Source organism: Antechinus flavipes, chromosome 2 (assembly GCF_016432865.1).
Source record: "Antechinus flavipes isolate AdamAnt ecotype Samford, QLD, Australia chromosome 2, AdamAnt_v2, whole genome shotgun sequence".
In the NCBI taxonomy this organism is placed as follows: domain Eukaryota; kingdom Metazoa; phylum Chordata; class Mammalia; order Dasyuromorphia; family Dasyuridae; genus Antechinus; species Antechinus flavipes.
This window is the reverse complement of record NC_067399.1, coordinates 343,069,990-343,091,932: the sequence shown is the minus strand read 5'-3', so window position 1 is coordinate 343,091,932 and position 21,943 is coordinate 343,069,990. Positions and strand designations below refer to the sequence as shown.

The 21,943-nt window shown below is 33.0% G+C and overlaps 1 protein-coding gene across 3 annotated transcripts in view; it reads right to left on the bottom strand.

Annotated features, from left to right (window-relative positions):
* The window catches only part of KLHDC1 (kelch domain containing 1), a 51,275-nt gene that overhangs the window by 9,374 nt on the left and 19,958 nt on the right, over nt 1–21,943 (bottom strand). For all 3 annotated transcript variants that reach the window (XM_051977926.1, XM_051977927.1, XM_051977928.1), the window contains 5 exons: nt 11,915–11,998; nt 11,296–11,354; nt 9,165–9,277; nt 6,094–6,166; nt 888–972 (listed from right to left, as the gene is read on the bottom strand). In XM_051977926.1, the coding sequence (XP_051833886.1) occupies nt 888–972; nt 6,094–6,166; nt 9,165–9,277; nt 11,296–11,354; nt 11,915–11,998 (414 nt within the window). The remainder of the gene's footprint in view (nt 1–887; nt 973–6,093; nt 6,167–9,164; nt 9,278–11,295; nt 11,355–11,914; nt 11,999–21,943) is intronic.

The following is a 21,943-nucleotide window of genomic DNA, read 5'->3' as shown; positions in this document are numbered from 1 at the left end:
CCTAGTAATACCACTACAAGGTCTGTATCCCAAAAGAGATTTTTTTAAAAAGGACCTTCATATAGAAAAATATTGGCAGCTCTTTTCCCAAGGAGAAAAAAATTGGAAATTGAGAGGATAGCCATCAATTGGAAAATAGATGAATAAGGTGTGGTATTTGATTGTGATAGAATACTATTTTGTGAGAAATGATAAGCAGGATGCTCTCAGAAAAATCTGGAAAATCCGACATGAGCTCATGCAAAATAAAATGTACTATGTACAAAATAATAACAATGTTATGGGATGATCATATGTGAATGACTTAGCTATTCTCAACAATACAATGACTCAAGATTACCCTGAAAGACTTATGATGAAAAATGCTATCCATCCCCAGAGAAAGAATTGATTGTGTCTGAATATTGACTGAAGCATACTATTTTTCCCCCTTTATTTTTCTTGGAGGGTTGGGGTTTTTTTGAAGGGAAGAGAAGATTTATATTTTCTTGAACAACAAAGAGCCAAGTACTCCACCAAAGGCCTCACTCCAAATTGACATCCATTCACTAATCAATTTTTTTTTTGGGTCCAAGCCATCAAACAATCTGAAATATTTCTCCAGCTTAACAACAAGGAAAGCTTGGGAAACTTTTTGTTTTATGATGAGTATGATAGAATTAATAGTCCTGCTTTTATTTTACATTATTTTATAGAGAGCTTTATTTGAAATGCTTCCACAAAAGCGATTAGCTCTGAAAGACAGCAATTCATTAAAAGGAGCCATTACTTCATCTGAATTCTTGCTAATTTTAGCAAGAGAACTATAATACTGCATTTTCAATGTCTCATTCTATAGCCTTTTAATTTTAATATTAAATAATCAAAAAATACCTAAATGTACTTACTGTATCCATAAAAAGTAAATCATCTTTGCTCCCACCAAATACCATTACTTCATTTTCTTTTCCCAGACAGGCAGTATGCCATAACCTATGAGTGAAAATTATAAGGAATGAGTTACTAATAACAAACGGATGTCACGATATCACAAAATAACAAAAGGCCATCTATTTCAATAAAGTAGAATGTTTACTTGAATTAATTTTTACTTTTGGCATGTCCTCAAAGGAGTTAGACTAAAGTATTCCCTCCACAGTTCATTTGCTCAAAAGATTTTAATTATAAGCCTTGGAAGTAAATCATTCACTAATGGCACCTTACTGTGTTAGAAAGAACCTTGGACCTGAAATCAGGAAACCTGGTTCAAAACTCAGCTCTGACATTTCCCAGCTGTGTAACAGTAGGAAAGCCACACAATCTCTATGAGTCTCCACTTCTACATTTGTTAAAAGGGGGAGAGAGATAATATTTAGCTATTACCTCCTAAGAATGTTTATGAAGAAATTATATCATAAAAGTGTTTTTAAAATGGGTTACTATTATCATCTCAGCTCTGCCTCATTTTTTTGTCTCTTTTTTCATGACATGTATCTTAAAATTTTGAAAAGTGAACTCATTATCTTTGAGAAAAAAAATGCATGCTTTTGAATTTCCTTTTCAATGGCACTATCTTTCTTCTGATTAATTTCCAGACTTAATATCTTTTTGTCATTTCTAACAGTTTTCTTTTCCTGCCAGATACAATCAGTTATATTTTCTTTGCAGATTCTAATTTGCTCTCCTTCTATTCCATTCCACCACTATAGTCTAAAATCTCTTTACAAGTATGCACTACTACAACAGCCTCCTAAGTCTTACCTTTATCCTCACAATATCCTTCTATTTTCTCATAATTCCAATAAAGAATAATAATCTTCAAATAAAAAATAAAATGATCCTCTTGAAATACTTGTGTGAAGCCATATAGCTGCTCAAGAATATTCAGCATTCCCTAGCATTCTGAGAAACTTTAGCTTTCAAAATTCAATGAATTATAACTTTTCCTCTAACCAAATTTATTTCTTGTTATTTCTCCACCATGAATCTTCCACTCTAGCTGAATTTATCTACTTGCTAATCCCAGCATAACTTATTCATTTTTCTTTCTGAAATATCCAATAGTTTTCCTTTCACTTATCCTGTACTGCCTTAAAAATTTGCTCAAAAATTACCCTCAGAAAGCAGTCAGTACTTTACCTCAACCTGATTTCTTTGTTTACTCAGCTATTTGGTACTTAGCATTTTTGTACACTATCAATTTATATTTTTGATTTGAGGATCTGTAAACATGTTCCTCTCTTGGCCCCACCAACCTTCCAGTCTCCCAGGTTTATTATGCCAGCATTTTCTTCAATTTGTCAATCTCCTTCACCCTATCTAGTCAAACTGTTGTCATTTTGCTGATTCTACAGCTACAACATATTTTGAATCTCACCTTTCAACTCACAGCTAATATTTTAGTTTAAGTTTCTTACCTCTCACCTAGATTATTCCAATAGACTATTAATTGATCTTTTTGCCTCTCTAGCCCATCCTCCAGCTCCCAAAGTGCTTTTAAGTTGAGACCTAACTTTATTACTCCCTAAATTAATCAATTCTAATAGCTTCCTATTGTTTGTAGGATAAAATATAAACTGCTTTTTTTTTTTTAAAAAAACCTTTTAAAGACCTTCAAAACCTGTTCTCAAACTGTCCTTTCATAATCAATGGATATTAGATTATACTCTGCAATACAGACAAAATGGACTTCTCTGTACTGCACACACATGACACTCCATCACCTATCTTCACACCCTTGTTTTGGTCATATTCCATTGTGTAAAATGTAATTGCTTTGTACCTCCTAAGAGTCCTAAAGAAACCTTTAAGACACAACTGAAGCACTCTTATACACGAAACTTTTCCTGATTTCTGCCTCTAAATGCCTAAATCCTAGTGTTCTCCCTCCCAAATTACCTTGTATTTAACATATACATACATACATACATAATGTATATATGTATGTACTTCTCTCCCCTAGTTAGTCTTTCTCTTATTAGAATATATGCTCCTTGTGATTGTTTTATTCTTTATATTTGTATTCCTAGTGCCTAGTCCTACATAGCAGAAGCTTAATATATGCTTGTTAGCTGGTTGGTTGATTTACTTTTGGAAGGAGAAAACAATTTGTTTTTGTATTTCACTACCATATATATTTTAAGTGCTTAATAAATGTTGCAGATAACAAAAGCAACCCAAAAAAAGACTAGTCTTATTTATTTTATTCAGTGTTTTAAATTAGATAATTCTTTCTACAAATCTATGTATAAAGGAGCAGATCATCTTATACCTTGAATGGGGGGTGGGTTTGAAGACTAATATATATCTCTAATTTCAAGGAATATACTTAGGAATTAAAATGTGTTTTTTTTAAAACTTATTTCACATAACTCACCAAGAACCAATTTCACAGTTTTACAGCAACATTATATTTCAGCAAGTTCCAACTCTCAGGGAAAAAAAATGCATGCAAGATTTTAAATGTATTCTCCAATTTTAAGGAATAATTAAAACTTGGATAAAGCCACTGAAAATGCATCTTGACAGCAGAGACCTTTTGAGAAGACTCTTTTATACTTTACTTAGAAATTAATCAAAATACTATTGCAACAATCCTCAAAATAATCATATTATTTCTTATTTTTGTTACCATGTAATTTGAATAGATTTTTTTTTTTTTTGGCTTAGCCTTCATAATAGTACAATACATACAATTTGTACCTCAGGCTAAATTATTTTTTCAAACACTAAAGCACAAGTTCAATGGCAAGTAAGATCACAGATTAGAATTAAGTCATAAGAGTTTACTTTGGGGAATATTCTGCCCAATTCTCCAATTCACAAATCAGTTCACGTAAATCTTCAGTGAAAACTCATCATAAATTTTTTTTTTTAGATTGATATATTTTGTTTTTACATAGTAATAACTTTCTCATCCCCCTATCCTCAACCATTACCACCACCTTAGCTATCCCAAAGCTTCTTTAGTACAAGGCAGAAAGATAAAATGGGGGAAGGAAGGGGGAAAAGCCCACGTATGAGTGGGGTATAATTCATTATCACAGAAAAGAAAACATGTACCTTGGGCATAATCTTTGGGGCAGAACAATGATTCCCAAGGACCTACTCCAATATTTTACTGAGTATCTCTTAGGGACAAAAAGGAAAATTTCATAATTAGTAGTTGTATCAGCTACTATTCAGCTACTGTCTACTCAAACCAAGCATAAACTCTGGTTTAAGAGAATTATGGGGAGAAGAACAAAAGAAATTTCTTCATATTATATATTCTGCTTTGTAAAGCCACAAAGGGAGAATTGGGCAGATTATATTTTTAATTACTTGAAAAAAATTAGCACAAACTGAATTTAGACAAACTAAATTTTCTTTTTCATTAAAAAAATTTTTTTCAGTAAATATTCACTGTTCTCCTTACACTAAACTGTATCCCACCTTTTCTCTTCCTCACCTCATACCTGAAGATAGATCTGCCTCTGTCTTATCTGCCTTAGGAAAATTCTGGCCTGGACTTGATCTTCGAAGAACACTGGAAAGCCTTTCCTGCCTTGATTTTGGTGACATTCTAGCTTGCAACCTGATGTTTTTTTCTACAGACTCTGACAGTTTATGTCCTCTCACAGCTGCTCTAACTTATCACCTAAACATTCTAATAAAGCATATTATTTACATGACATGTCAGCTGAATTAAAAGAAATCTTTTTCTTATAGCTCTTCTACCTAGGATTATATTGATAATAGTTTTGTTATTCTAGTTAATAATCTCTTAATAAGTTCTTAACAAATAGTAAAATATGATATCCCAGGAATAATTAACTTTAAAAAAATACATTTATTTCTACTACCAATCTTATACTTAGCACCATAAATTAAGGAATAAAAAAATGACTGAATTTTCTAGACAAGTTAAAAGATACATTCTGAACAGTTATTACAAATTAAAAACAATGCAGGAATCACATTTCTATAGGCAATGAAAATATGAAAATCTCATTGTGCTTCTGAACTTGATGTATAATTATTTAATGTTAAAGATTTTCAGGCCCTTTTGTTAGATTAGTAAATAATATAATAAATTAAAAATGCTAAAAAATTATTACAATATTTATGTTACTTCAAAAACCTATAGTAAAAAAAAAAGTTTTTGAGAGATATGACATGAAAAAAATCTAAACCAAAGTCCATTACTAACACAATAACAATTCTCAAGGCAGCTAGATGGCACAGTAGATAAAGCACCAGTCCTGGAATCAGGAGAACTTGAGTTCAAATCTGGCTTCAGACACTGAACACTTTCTACCTGGATGACCCTGGCAAGTCACTTAACTCCAATTGCAAGAAGAAAAAAAAATCTATAACAATTCTCATACCACACTTAATAGATTTAAGTTAACATAATTTACTATTAATTATACTAGAAAATTATAAAGCAGAATACAGTCTCAAAATGTTTTTTTATAGTCTAACATTATTTCCAAGATTTTTATGATTTCTAATATATACTTCAAATTTTCTATTCAAGTAATTCAGTAGGATTAAATGTGTTACACAATTATTCAGGAATTATATATATAGTAACGTGCTTTTCCAAATCTAAATTGATTTAAATACAAATTTCTCAATTGATTAGACCTCAAAACATTTCAAAAAGCAAATTTCTACTGCCACCACCCTAACCAATAAAAATTGCTTTAAGAATTGCACATGTTTAATCTATATTGGATTATTTGCTGTCGGGGAGGGAGGGAGAAAAATATGGAACACAAGATTTTACAGTGGTGAATGTTAAAAACTATCTTTGCATGTATTTTGAAAAATAAGCTATTATGAAAATGCTTTAAATATTAAAATCAGCAAAAATTTTCAACATCTTACTGTCTTTATCAAATATGATTATCCACTTAATCTCAAAGAATAACATACTTAAGTATGCAATAAATTAAATGTGGGTCAAATAGTCCTAATAATGGACTATAACTATCAAATGAATTCTCCAGATAACATCAAATTAAGCATTCTGACATTTTATTTTTATATTAACAAATATTCGGATTTTGTGCTATGCTTTAAAACTTTTCAAACATATTCCACTGTGTGTTAACTTTTTAGACTTACCTGGGCCTTGTCTTAGGTAAATGTGTAAGCTGTCTCCAACCATTTGTTACAACATTGTGAATCCATCCATCACCTATAATATCATGCATGACAATTAGAAATAAAGCTTAAGTTACTTTACACAGTTTTTATTTTTCTCTCAATTTGCCTATCATCTTGTCAGAATATGCATATATGAATATATATGATCTTAAGTGTAGATGAGAGAACTGAATAGGACTAAAACAGCAATGAGTCTTTACAATTTATAAAATATTAAAAATTCATTCTCCTTAATTCATAGGTCAGTGACTAGGAATGGAAATGCTAGTTTAGAACAACAGGTAATGTTTCAAATAATTCTTTCCCAAAAAAAAGGGGGGGGGGAGAAAAGAAAAAAAAAAAAAAAAGGAAAAGAAAACCCAAACAATCCTTGCTGAAATGTTGACTGAATTATTTATTATTCTCTAACTTTCTACAAGCGTTGACATATTAGTAAATAAAAAAAAAATAAAATGAAAAAAAAAGGACATATTAGTAAATCACTATTCTATTTCCAAGAACTAGAAAGCACATCACTAAAAAATAACATACCCTAATTTTGTATTAGCTTTCATTTTTTGAATTTAGTATTTCATGATCTTTTTTTTTTTTAATTATGATTCTTTTCTTTCATTAGTAGTCATTTTCTTTCATCATATATTCCCTTTCAAATTTCTCAAATTATGAACCTGCCTCTGATTCTTTGTTACTTAAACTGCTTCTGAATGAATGTAGTGCTTTTATTTCATATGGAAGCTCTACATTAGGCTATGAAATTTCTAGGTTTTTCAGGAAGCGATCAATGGCATTCTACCTTCCCTTTGCCACCTGGCTCAAAAGATCTCTATAGTTTTATTATTTTTTAACATGTAGTGTCTAAGCTTTATCACGATTTTTAGGGAGTTCAATGATTTAAAGTATGTCTTGACTTTTCCTAGTTATTTTTGATATAAAATATTTTATATTTTCTAATTTCCCACTGCACTGTGAGCACCTTGACAACATTTGCTGTTGGTTGTTTTTATTTACTTTCTTGATACCCTCAGAATTTAGCACACTTTCTAGCCCATAGGAGGCATTTAATAAATGCTTGCTGATTTAATGATTGATTGAAATAAGTTAGTTTTCTTTGGTTTAATCAGTCTCTCTAGTTTTAGTTCCTGAATTAGAGCTTTGTACCTGGGCCAGCCTTTGCCCTTTGTTGTACTTATGGTAGTATGGTTGGCTCTGCTTGGTCTTGACCCCAGGCACTGAGGTCTGTCTCTGAGTTGACCTCTACTTCCTAAGGCTAGGAATATCTCTGGATTTTTGAGGATATAAATAGTGCATCTTTAGAGGCCTCAATGTCATCTCAGGACAGGTCCTAAAGGTCCTTAGAATCTTTGGATGTTGATGCTATTCCAGTCTAAAAGACTGCCATACTGCATGGTCAGGCAGTCAGTAGGCATTTATTAAGAACCTTGTGACAGGGACTGTGTAAAGGCTCTGGTTAAATTTTTTTTTTAATTTTTTATTAAAGCTTTTTATTTACAAAGCATATGCATGGGTAATTTTTCCAACATTGACCCTTGCATAACCTTTTGTTGCAAATTTTCCCTTCCTTTCCCCCACCCCCTTCCCTAGCTGGCAGGTAGTCCAATACATGTTAAATATGTTGAAATACATGTTAGATCGAATATATGTATACATATTTATAGTTATCTTGTTGCACAAGAAAAATCAGATCAAGAAGGAAGAAAGAGAAAAACTGAGAAAGAAAACAAAATGCAAGCAAATAACAACAGAGAGAGTGAGGATGCTATGCTGTGTTCTACATTCTGGTCCCACAGTTCTCTCTTTGCGTATAGATGGCTCTCTTCATCACTGAAGCAAGTGGAACTGGTTTGAATCATCTCAATGTTGAAGACAAGGCTCTGGTTATTTAAAAAAAAAAAAGTCTCTGTCCTCAAGGAATTTCTAATCTAATGGGGAACAACATGTAAACAACTATATACAAAAAGCTATATACCTAATAAAAAGAAAATAATCAACAGAGGAAAAGCATTAGAATTAAGAGGAATTGGGAAAGCCTTCTTGTAGAAGGTAGGATTTTAACTGAGACCAGAAGGAAGTCAGGAAACCTAGGGAGGGAAAGATGAGGAGGAAGAACATTTGGGGGTGCCAACGAAAATGTCTAAAGCCAAAAGATAGAATGTCTTGCTCAAGAACAGGAAGGAATCATGCCACTAGATCAAGGAGCATCTGTGGATATTAAGAGAACGAAGAAAGGAAGGAAGCATTGTATAAGGGATAAGAAGACTGGAAAAGTAAGAAGAGAACAATAGAAAGTTCAGAGTTAAGGTAACACAGAAAAACTGCTTTAAAACTAACATTGAATGGAGATTCATAGTTTCATATACAATCACTTGTTCTTTCTATAAGGAAACATTCATGATTCTTGGCAGTTGTCAAATTATAATAACAAAAAATTTAAATTTAAAAAAGGACACTTAAGAAAAAAAGGCAATTCATAAGGGGACATGAACAGGATAATTTTATTATTGTGATGTTAAACTTAAGATATATTTTTAAAAATATTTAATTCAAATATAATTATTTTTTCTTATTTATACACTAAAGTAATCATCTTTATTAATTACTAAGCTCCTAACAAAAACAAAAATGTTACAGATTTTTGAAGCATAAATAGAAAACTGGCTCATTAAAATCTTCTTCAATGAGTCTTCGGAAACATACTAAGTTTCTAATCCCCCATTCTAGTTCCTATTACAATCAAATAGGAGTCACAATTTCCATTTTTGGAAGCAGAGAATCTGAACCAAATTTTTCTTCTGCATATAACGACTTGTCTATTACTACAAAATGCATTCTGTATCTAATTTAATGGCCATTACATTATGTGGGGGAACAATAATTGGAAAGGTTAAAAAAAAAAACCAGGAAGCAATTATAAAGATAGTTTAAAAAAAAAAAAAAGAACTAATGATGGCCTAAAGTTAAAGGGGAAGTAATAAAATAGGAATTAGGGACCAAAGAGCATTTTTACTTACTTAAAGGAATATTCTCTGAACTTAATCCACCAAACAGAAAAAGCTGATCATCAGCAATTGGTGTCAAAGTATGCCAAGACCGATGTTTTGGTTTCTCTCCATTAGTATGAATCCTACATTGAAAGGGAAAAAATTAAGGACAGTGCTTTAATCATATTAACCAAAATGAAAGTGTGTGAATTACCTTATAATTTTTTAAAGTCACTATTTCTTTGAAAATAAGAAAATTTGCAAAATAATCTAAAATTCCTCTTACAAATCACACAAATAAGTGTCAAATAAAACATTTCAAACTCATGTTGAGCTGTCTAGTTATATACCATTTCTGTCTTTTTTTAGTATAATTATATTTCTCTAATTCTAATATTCTCTAATATTCATTGTTCTAAAATATGACATAGTAACAATGCAGTCAACAGAAATGTGGGTTAGATCTTTCAGCAGTATTTCAACTCATTAGTAACTAGACATTTAAAAAAATGCTCATAGATAGTCTAAAAATTACATGACTTTTAAAATATTATGTTTCCTTTTCCATGATTCCTCTACTGTCACTGAAGAATCAGAAGTAACTGAGGGCCAATTTCTATTTCTTTGTTTCTTTTTCTTTTTTTTTTTCTTTTGGCCACAGTCAAACAATTTGTCATCTAGTAGCCACAAACCAACAGGGACTTCACTAAGTTCACTTTTGAAAGGCAGATTCAGCAAACAACTTAATTAAAGGAAAAGAAAGCAATGTAGGTAAATTCTCATATAGGGATGACGAGAGGATAGAAAGCAAGCAATTAATCAACTACTTTAAGTGTAATTAGAATAAAGATGCAATAATTAAAATTTCTTATTAAAGTTCCACTTTAATACTGCATTTTGACATGATAGTGAACTTCTGTTCTTGACACTGAACCACTTTAGCAGAAATTATGGCAGATTCTTTCAAGTGAGGCAGTTTTCAAGGAGGGGCCCAACAAGACAAATTATTGCCTTAGGACCCACCAAATTAAGTTCAGAGAAACTTATCCACAGAGTTGGCCAACAAGAGTTTTTTTGGCCAGAATGACTTATCTACTAAGGCATAGAAGGATCACTTGCTATCTCAGTCAGTAAAAGGTGTTTTCATACTAAAGAAATAACAAATCTAAAGTCATGAAGTAATTGAAACAATTCAAATCTAAAAAAAAATTATGCAGGTCAAAATAAGCATAAAATGACTAGAATAATAATCAATATAAGCACATTATAAACCTACCATATTGCACATATGTATAAATATTAAAGAAAATACTGGTAATAAACTTTTAATATGAAAGCGATGCTCAAATCCACTCACTTATATTAAAGGAATGCATTCTCCAAAGAGCATACTGATACAGCTATCAATACAAAAACAAATCTCACTCGAGTACACCAGCATATTTCTTTTTGCAATTTTCCCTAACAATCATTTTGGCCTATAATTTAGTTAGGGAGCTGGACATTAAGAGATAACTAAGAAGTAATAAAGGTACAAACACATTGATAGAGGAATTTCTTCACTAAAAAGTTCCCTGTATCATTAAAATCACAAGCTGAATGCACACACACACACACACACACACACACACACAAATGTATATGTTTGTAGTATATATATGTATATGTAAATATACAGATATATATATACACATACATACACACATACTGATGGAACTAAAGCCAAATTAAATATAAAAATCATTTGGGGAGTATTCTTAAATTATATGTTTCATATTTAACAAACAAGCGCAGTTAAATATATCTCAACATTTTAAAAAATATTATTGGCTATGCATAAAACCTAGCCTTTCCAAATACTATCTTTCCCTAATCTTTTCCAATTGACAGTTGGAACCACAGACCTTTACCCAAGCAGGGATCATCTAAATTTTGGCCCAAAGTGAAACCTTAATAATAATTTTGCTGTTCTATTCAATTTTGTTATCAATTTAAACAGAACAATAAATTCCAGTCATTCCCCTTTACTTACCAGTGAAATTCTATTGTTTTTCTCAGTGATAGAAATAAAAAATTTATTTTCATCACAATTATTTATTTATTATTATTTATTTTATTTAGAACAATTATTACAACTGTCATATTGCCATTTCAAACTTACCTTCCAGACCAAGTCCAAGTATCTAAGTTCAGACAGTGCAAATCATTCATCCTAGTTTGCTAAAATAAAATAAAGTTAAATTGGGTAGTGAACTAGACAATGTGCTTTCTAAATATTACTAACACACATCCTCATATTATAAGGAAAACACCTTACAAACTTTAAAGTGTGATATGTATGAGTATAGATATATATGTGTGAATAAAGATCTCTGATTTCTATTCAGATTCTGTGAAAGAATCAAATGATTAGAAATGGGATGTCATTAAATTCCATATATAAAATTGGAAACAGAACTAACATTAGTAATATTTTTTAATTATTAAAGATTTTTATTTTAAAAACATATGCATGGATGATCTTTGCATAGTCTTATGTTTCAAATTTTCTCCTCCTTCCCCCAATCCCCTCCCCTAGATGGCAACTAATCCAATATATGATACACATAACATTAGGAATATTAAATTGGGGCAGCTAGGTGGCTCAGGGGATAGAGCACCAGCCCTGAAGTCGGGAGGACCTGAGTCTCTGACCTCAGATAATTAACACTTAATCTGTGTGACTCTGGGCAAGTCACTTAACCCCAATTGCCTCAGCAACAACAACAAAAAAAACTAACCAATACTCGTCCTCCAAAAATATAGCCCTTATTTCCGAGTACTGCACATGTGTGAGCTGCTCGAGGCTGTGGTGGGATTCCATTCTATAAAGAATATAAATAGAACATCATATTTGAAATTAACCATGAAAAAACACAAAACTTTGAAATGAATGTTGCAAAACATGTAATTACATGACTACTTTACACGTCATAAAAAATATTTATAAAAATCCTTCATGTAAATGAGTAATTAAAAATACATTTTAAAAAGTACATATTATATATAAAGGCCATTATTTAAGAATTACTATCCCTGTAGTCTATGTTTTCTTCTTATATATTAAAGATTTGTCTTCATCAGTTATTTTGGCTCATGAATAGCAAAATCATAACTAATTTCATTTAAAAATATGAGGACTTTCAGAGCCAAATAAGCAATGATAAAGAGCTACTCTAAGGAAAGTAAGCCTGAAAGTAACTCTGCTTAATCAGATGATTTGTCTTTGATTAAAAGTACAATGCTACCACAAAAAGCTAATATCTTCATCCTTGCCAACCATTGGTATGAATGAGTTTAACAGCTTTTATCCTAAGGATAGGTCTTATCAGAAAATTTTCCTGCTTTACAATTTTGCCCAGCGCTAGAAAAGCAAACATACATTTGTTCCAGTTATACAGTGACCTGTTTTTGCCAACAACTAGCTTTTTGGTTCTGAGATGGAAACCACTCCAATAAGGGATAATTACTGTCCTACATTCATAATCACAAACATTCAATCCTATACAAATTTTAGGATTTTTTTTTAATTCTGTTCAATTAGCTGCAAGTTAAGAAATTCAGATGCTGCTTGCTATGAAACTTGTACGGCAATAATCAAAAGAAAAGTTTTAACAGAATAATGTCTCTATTTTTTATAATAGCTTTTTATTTACAAGATATATGCATGGGTAATTTTTCAGCATTGACAATTGCAAAACCTTTTGTTCCAACTTTTCCCCTCTTTCGGCCCACCCCCTCCACCAGATGGCAGGTTGACCAATACATGTTAAATATGTTAAAGTATAACTTAAATACAATATATGTATACATGTCCATAGATATTTTGCTGTACAAAAAGAATCAGACTGAAGTAGTATACAATTAGCCTGTAAAGGAAATAAAAAATGCAGGCAGCCAAAAGAGGGATTGGGAACTCTATGTAGTGGTTCATAATCATATCCCAGAGTTCTTTCGCTGGGCGTAGCTGGTTCAATTCATTGCTGCTCTATTGGAACTGATTTGGTTCATCTCATTGTTGAAGAGGGCCACGTCCATCAGAATTGATCATCATATAGTATTGTTGTTGAAGTATATAATGATCTCCTGGTCCTGCTCATTTCACTCAGCATCAGTTCATGTAAGTCTCTCCAGGGCCTTCCTCAAATCCTCCTACTGGTCGTTTCTTACAGAACAATAACATTCCATAACATTCATCTACCACAATTTATTCAGCCTTTCTCCAATTGATGGGCATCCAGTTTCCAGTTTCTGGCCACTACAAAGAGGACTGCCACAAACATTCTTGCACATACAGGTCCCGTTCCCATCTTTAAAATCTCTTTCAGGTATAAGACCAATAGTAACACTGTTGGATCAAAGGATATGCACAGTTTGATAATTTTTTGAGCATAGATCCAAATCATTCTCCAGAATGGCTGGATATAGTCACAATTTCACCAACAATGTATCAATATCCCAGTTTTCCCACATCCTCTCCAACATTCTCCATTATATTTCCCTGTCATTCTAGCCAATCTGACAGATGTGTAGTGGTATCTCAGAGTAATCTTAATTTGCATTTCTCTGATTAATGACTTGGAGCATCTTTTCATATGGTTAGAAATAGTTTCAATTTCTTGATCTGAGAATTGTCTGTTCATATCCTTTGACCATTTATCACTTGGAGAATGGCTTGATTTCTTATGAATTTGAGTCATTTCTTTGGAAATGAGGCCTTAATCAGAACCTTTGACTGAAAAAATGTTTTCTCAGTTTATTGCTTCCCTTCTAATCTTATCTGCATTAGTTTTGTTTGTACAAAAACTTTTCAATTTAATATAATCAAAATTTTCTATTTTGTGATCAATAATGACCCCTAGTTCTTCTGTGGTCATAAATTCCTTCCTCTTCCACAGGTCTGAGAGGTCAACTATGCTATGTTCTTCTAATTTATTTATAATCTCATTCTTTATGGCTAGGTCATGAATCCATTTTAACCTTATCTTGTGTACAGTGTTAAGTGTGGGTCAATGCCTAGTTTCTGCCATACTAATTTCCAATTTTCCCCACAATATTTGTCAGTGAGTTCTTATCCCAAAAGCTGGGGTCTTTGGGTTTGTCAAACATTAGATTATTAAAGATATTGACTGTTTTGTCTTTTGAACCTAACCTATTCCACTGATCAACTAGTCTATTTTTTAGCCAATACCAAATGGTTTTGGTAAGCACTGCTATATAATATAATTTTAGATCTGGTAGAGCTAAGCCACCTTCATTTGATTTTTTTTTTCATTAGTTCCCTTGAAATTCTTGACCTTTTGTTTTTCCATATAAACGTTGTTATTTTTTCTAGGTCACTAAAATAGTTTTTAGGAGTCTGATTGGTATAGCACTAAATAAATAGATTAGTTTAGGTAGTATTGTCATCTTTATTATATTTCCTCGACTTATCCAAGAACACTTAATATTTTTCCAATTGGTTAGATCTGACTTTGTATGGAAAGTGTTTTGTAGTTTTGCTCATATACTTCCTGATTTTTCCTTGGCAGATAGATTCCTAAGTATTTTATACTATCAGTAGTTACTTTAAATGGAATTTCTCTTTGGAACTCTAACTATTGGATTTTGTTAGTGATATATAAGAATGCTGATGACTTATATAAGTTTATTTTGTATCTTGCAAGGTGTGGATTATTTCTAATAGTTTTTAGTAGAATCTTTGGGGTTTTCTAAGTTTACCATCATATCATCAGTAAAGAGTGATAATTTGGTTTCCACATTACCTACTCTAATTCCTTTCATCTCTTTCTGAACTCTTATTGCGAAAGCTAGCATTTCTAATAAAATATTGAATAGTAATGGTGATAGTGAGCAAACTCCTGATCTTTATGGGAATGGTTCCAGTTTATCCCTATTACATATGATGCTTACTGATGGTATTAAATAGATGCTACTGATTATTTTAAGGAAAAGTCCATTTATTCCTATCCTCTCAGGTGTTTTTATTAGGAATGGATGTTAGATTTTATCAAATGCTTTTTCTGCATCTATTGAGATGATTATATGGTTTTTGTTAATTTGGTTATTGATATGGTCAATTATACTAATAATTTTCCTAATATTGAACCAGCTCTGCATTCCTGGTATAAATCCTACTTGATCATAGTGTATTATGCTAGGGATGATTTTCTGTAGTCTTTTTTGCTAATATCTTATTTAAGATTTTAGCATCAATATTCATTAGGGAGATTGGTCTATAATTTTCTTTCTCTTCTTTTCAACCTACCTGGTTTAGGTATCAGTACCATTTCTGTGTCATAAAAGGAATTTGGTAGGACTATTTCATTCCCTATTTTTTCAAATAGGTTATACAGCACTGGGGCTAATCTCTAAATGTTTGGTAGAATTCACATGTAAATCCATCTAGTCCAGGGATTTTTTTTTAGGGAGTTGATTACTAGCTTGTTCTATTTCTTTTTCTGAAATGGAACTATTTAAGGAATTTACTTCCTCCTCTGTTAATCTGGGAAGCCTATATTTTTGGAGGTAGTCATCCATTTCATTTAGGTTATCAAATTTATTGGCATAAAGCTGGGCAAAGTAACTCCTTATTATGCTCTAATATCCTCTTCCTTGGTGGAAAGCTCCCTTTTCATTTTTTCTCCTTTTAATTTTAGAATTTCAAGTTTAGTATTTGATTGGGGGTTTTTAATTTGGTCTTTTTCTGGCTTTTTAAGTTGCAAGGCCAATTCAATGATCTTCTCTTTCTCTATTTTATTCAAGTAAGCTTCCAAAGATATAAAATTTCCCCTTATTACCTCTTTGACTGCATCCCACAAATTGTGGTATGATGTTTCATTGTTATCATTATCTTCAGTGAAATTATTGTGTCTACAATTTGCTGTTTCACCCAATCATTCTTTAAAATGAGATTATTTAGTTTCCAATTACTTTTTGGTCTATCTACCCCTAACTTTTTCTTGAATATAGTTTTTATTATAGCGTGATCTGAAAAGAAAGCATTTATTCTTTCTGCCTTCCTGAATTTAATTTTGAGGTTTTTATGTCCTAATATATGGTCAATTTTTGTATGGGTTTCATGAACTGCTGAGAAGAAAGTATACTCCTTTCTGTCACCATTCAGTTTTCTCCAAAGATCTATTATACCTAATTTTTCTAATATTCTATTTATCTCTTTAAGTTCTTTCTTATTTGTTTTGTGGTTTGATTTGTCTAATTCTGAGAGTGCAAGATTGAGATCTCCCATTAATACAGTTTTGCTGTCTATTTCTTCTTGCAACTCTCTTAACTTCTCCTTTAGGAAATTAGATGCTATACCACTTGGTGCATATATATTTAGTATTGATATTGCTTCATTGTCTATGCTATCCTTCAGCAAAACATAATTTCATTCCTTATCTCTTTTAATTAGATCAATTTTTGCTTTTGCTTGATCTAAGGATGGCTACCCCTGCTTTTTTCACTTCACCTGAAGTATAATAGATTCTGCTCCAGCCTTTTACGTTTACTCTGTATATATCTCCCTACTTTAAATATGTTTCCTGCAAACAGCAATATTGTAGGGTTCTGGCTTTTGATCCAGTCTGCTATCTGCTTCCACTTTATGGGAAGAGTTCATCCCATTCACATTTACATTTAAAATGACTAATTCTGTATTTCCTGCCATCTTATTATACCCAGATTATGCTTTTCTTTTTCTTGCCTCCTGAACTCCCTTTCCCAATATTGAACTTGTGGGCACCACTTGCGTCACGCAGCTCTCTCTCTTTAGGATCCCTCCCCTACCCCCTTTGAATCCCTTCCCCTTTCTTGTACTATTCCCTTATTACACTTTTCCTTTTCCCTTTTTCTCGCCCACTTTTTAATGAAGTAAGAGCAGTTTCTGTGTAAATCAAATATGTCAATTATTTTCTCTTTGAGGCAACTCTGATGAGAGTAAGATGCACACAATGTTCCTCCCCCTCTCTAGATTCCCTCAGATATGATAGGTTTCCTTTGTCTTGGGATGTAGTTTCCCTGTTTTATCTCCCCCTTTCCCTTTTTCTGACACTATCACCTTTCCATTTCTCCTTTCTTTTTTTATGTTATATCAGTAAAATCAAATTATACAGTTACTCTTTATGTATATCCACAACAGAAATATAGTTCTCAAGTTCTTTTTACCTTTTTCTGCTTCTCTTGAGTCCTATGGTTGGAGATAAAAATTTTTTTATAGTTCTGGTATTTTCCTTAGAAATAAATGGAATTCATCTGTTTCATTAAATGGTCATCTTCTTCCATGGAAGAAAATGCTCAGCTTAGCTGGATAGTTTAGTCTTGGCTGCATTCCAAGTTCTTTTGCCTTTCAGAATATCAGATTCCAGGACCTTCAATCTTTTAATGTGGAAACAGCTAGATCTTGAGTGATCATTATTGTGACACCTCAGTATTTCAATTTTTTTCCTGGCTGTTTGTAATATTTTTTCCTTAGTCTGATAGTTCTGAAATTTAACCACAATATTCCTTGGAGTTTTTATTTTAGGGTCTTTTTCAAAAGGTGTTCGATGAATTCTTTCAATGACTATTTTACCTTCTGATTCTATTACATCCGGCCAGTTCTCTTTGATGATTTCCTGTAAAATAGTATCTAGGCTTTTTTTTTTCATCATAATTTTCACAAACTCCAATAATCCTCAGATTATCTCTCCTATTTTCCAGGTCTGTTGTTTTTTCCAAGTAGATATTTAACATTTTTTCTAGTTTTTCATTTTTTTTTTTTGCTTGACTGATTCTTGATGTCTCAATGAATCATTCATTTCTATTTGTTCAGTTCTGATTTTTAATTAGTTATTTTCTTCATTAGCTTTTTTTACTTCTTTTTGTATATGTCCAATTGAATTTTTTATTTTATTTTATAGTAACTTTTTATTGACAGAACCCATGCCAGGGTAATTTTTTACAACATTATCCCTTGCACTCACTTCTGTTCCGATTTTTCTCCTCCCTTCCTCCACCCCCTCCCCTAAATGGCAAGCAATCCTATATATGTTAAATATGTTGCAGTATATTCTAGATACAATATATGTATGCAGAACCGAACAGTTTTCTTGTTGCAAAGGGAGAATTGGATTCAGAAGGTAAAAATAACGCGGGAAGAAAAACAAAAATGCAAACAGTTTACATTTTTTCCCCAGTGTTCTTTCTTTGGGTGTAGTTGCTGTTTCTGTCCCTCAGTGATCAATTGAGACTGAGTTAGTTCTCTTTGTCAAAGAAATCCACTTCCAAAGGGACTTGTATGTGCCAAAAATGTTTGTTGCAGCCCTGCTTGTAGTGGCTAGAAGCTGGAAAATGAATGGATGCCCATCAATTGGAGAATAGTTCAGTAAATTGTGGTATATGAATGTTATGGAATATTATTGTTCTGTAAGGAATGACCAGCAGGATGAATACAGCGAGGACTGGCAAAACTTACATGAAGTGATGCTAAGTGAAATGAACAGAACCAGGAGATCATTATATACCTCAACAACGATACTGTTTGAGGATGTATTCTGATGGAAGTGGATCTCTTCGATAAAGAGAGCTAATTCAGTTTCAATTGATCAAGGATGGACAGAAGTAGCTACACCCAAAGAAAGAACACTGGGAAATGAATATAAACTGCTTGGACTTTTGTTTTTCCTCCTGGATTATTTATACCTTCTGAATCCAATTCTCCCTGTGCAAGAAGAAAACTGTTTGGTTCTACACACATATATTGTATCTAGGATACACTGTAACCTATTTAACATGTAAAGGACTGCTTGCTATCTGGGGGAGGGGGCGGAGGGAGGGAGGGGAAAAATCAGAACAGAAGTGAGTGCAAGGGATAATGCTGTAAAAAAGTACCCTGGCATGGGTTCTGTCAATAAAAAGTTATTTAAAATAAATTAATTAATTAATTAATTGAAAAAAAAAAAAAGAAATTCACTTCCATCAAAATACATCTTCATACAGTATCATTGTTGAGGTATATAATGATCTCCTGGTTCTGTTCATTTCACTTAGCATCAGTTCATGTAAGTCTCTCCAAGCCTCTCTGTATTCATCCTGCTGGTCATTTCTTACAGAACAATAATATTCCATAATATTCATATACCACAATTTATCTAACCATTCTTCAATTGATGGGCATCCATTCATTTTCCAGTTTCTAGCCACTACAAACAGGGCTGCCACAAACCTTTTTGCACACACAGGTCCCTTTCCCTTCTTTAGTATCTCTTTGGGTATAAGCCCAGTAGTAGCACTGCTGGATCAAAGCATATGCACAGCTTGATAACTTTTTGGGCACAATTCCAGATTGCTCTCCAGAATGGTTGGATTTGTTCACAACTCCACCAACAATGCATCAGTGTCCCAGTTTTCCCGCATCCCCTCCAACATTCATCATTATTTTTTCCTGTCATATTAGCCAATCTGATAGATGTGTAATGGTATCGCAGAGTTGTCTTAATTTGCATTTCTCTGATCAATAGTGATTTGGAACACTCTTTCATATGAGTGGTAATAGTTTCAGTTTCATCATTTGAAAATGGTCTGTTCATATCTGTTGACCATTTATCACCAATTGAATTTTTAAATGAGTTGTTTTGTTCTATGGAATTTTTTTTCCATTTCACTAATTTTTTTTTTTTTTTACTGAGTTATTTTCTTTTTCTATTTCACAAATCCTACTTTCTTGGGAGTTCTTTATTTTTTTCAATTCACAAATCCCACTTTCCTGGCAGTTCTTTACCTTTTCCAATTCACAAATTTTATTTCCCTGCACTTACTGGGAGTTCTTTACCTCTTCCAATTCACATTTCAGGAAGTTGTTACTCTCTTGCATAGTTTCTCTTTCCTTTCCCCATTTTTCTTCTAGCTCTCTTTTAAGATTTTTTAATAGTTTCTTTTAGGAGAGCCTTGTGTTATGGGGACCAGGTTACATCCCCCTTTGCAGTTTTGTCTGGAGACTGTCTATTATTAGTCTCCTCAGAATTGAAAACCTGTTCTCTTTCTGTATAGAAGCTATCAATGGTCCTTTTGATTTTTTTTTTTTTACTAATTTTATAAAGCCTGTAGGGCCTGCCTTCAGGGCAAGGAGGTTATCAGCTTCCTGTGCAGAGCAAGGATAGGTACAGTAACTATCCTGCCAATGGGCTGTAAAGAGCGGTTGGGCTGCGGGAGTGCTCTGGGAAAAGCTCCACTGGAAGTGACTCTGGACTGCACGGGCTAGCTATAGAAATGCCCTGCTAAGAGTCCTGCTGTGCAGATTAGCAACTGCCCTGGGGCTAGAGAGTGAGAAACGAAAGTGTCACTACTCCTGCAAAAGCCCACTGTGGGTATTAGCAGTTGCCCTTCCCTGCTTAGCCCATAAGTATCTCTGCTCAGGGGAGCACAGTCTTGCCGTGGAAGTTCTATTGCCCCAGGCCAATCCCCCCACTGGGCAGATTAGAGGCTGCCCCAGGCTGTGCCCCCCTAGCGTGCAGATTTGCGACTGTCCCAAGCAAGCCCTTGCTGCAGAATGCAGCTGCACAGCTGTGCTTGACCTGTGCTGGTTCCCTCACTTCCGGGTTTGGGTGAGTATAGCCTGTAAGGTTCTGGCAGTTTTTAGAGTACCCTCTACCTTTGGCTTTAATTTCTCTGCTGGTCTCCTGCTATCTACCAATCTATGGTAGAGTCCTCTCTGTAAATTTTCCAACCATGGATACTATCCCTGCCCACAGTCTGCTCCGGATGGTAGCTTCTCATTCTATCCCTGTTTGCACTGGTCTACTTCCCCTGCTCAGGACAAACCTCTTCTGGAGATCTTCCTGATTATCTTCAGTTGGTGAGTTGTTGCACTTCCAATCTTCATTAATTTTACCAGTCAAGTGCTATTTTTGAGGCTGAATTTAGTAATTAGTAGTGAGGATATGAGAGAGCTCAGAAAATCACATGTGCCTTCTCCATCATTTTGGCTCCACCCCTCTTCCCCCCAAATAATGCCTCTATTAATAAAAAAAAGATGAGTTCTAGTGCCATTGAAAGATCATATTCTTTGTTCTAGAGATAGGAATAATGCAAGTGGCATAGAGGTATAGAGTTTCAGATAAGATGGGCAATAGTACAAAAGCACCATTAAACATCATTCAAAGTCACAACAAATATACACCTGGAAGTGATGAGACATAGAAAAGAATTGCATTAAAGTTCATTGAGAAATTCTAACCTGTGTTTTAGATAGAGAAGGAAAGAATATGTGTCAAGAAATCTCCTGATCTATAGTTGCCAGGACCCAAAAGCCAGCAACAATAAACACAGATTCCTTTATCTTCAGCAATTAGCAAAAAAAGAGGATGTAAACCTTTATACTGCTTCCCAGCTGTCCTTACTTCCCCAAATTTCTCCTTACCTACTCACTAATACCTAAAATTGAAATTTAATTCCATAATAAAAAAATAAATCTTTCAATAAAAACACTATTTGAAGCAACATCCTGAAGGGAATTCATACTAAAAAGAAATTCCTTAGTAATATTAAAACTGATGATAAATTTTCTCATATTGATAATGGAGAGTCAAGAGGTATAAAGAGTATTGCGAGTCTCACCCAAAATAAACCAACAATGTGGGAAAAGGCAAAATCTAAAAGCAGTTCAATTGAGCAGGACAAATCGAAGGTGTGCTCAAAAGTATTTTGGTCATTTCTTTTACTATGAATATTTACAGATTGATTTTACATGACTTAAGTTTTTTTTTTTTTTAATGAACTTTATTATATAAAGG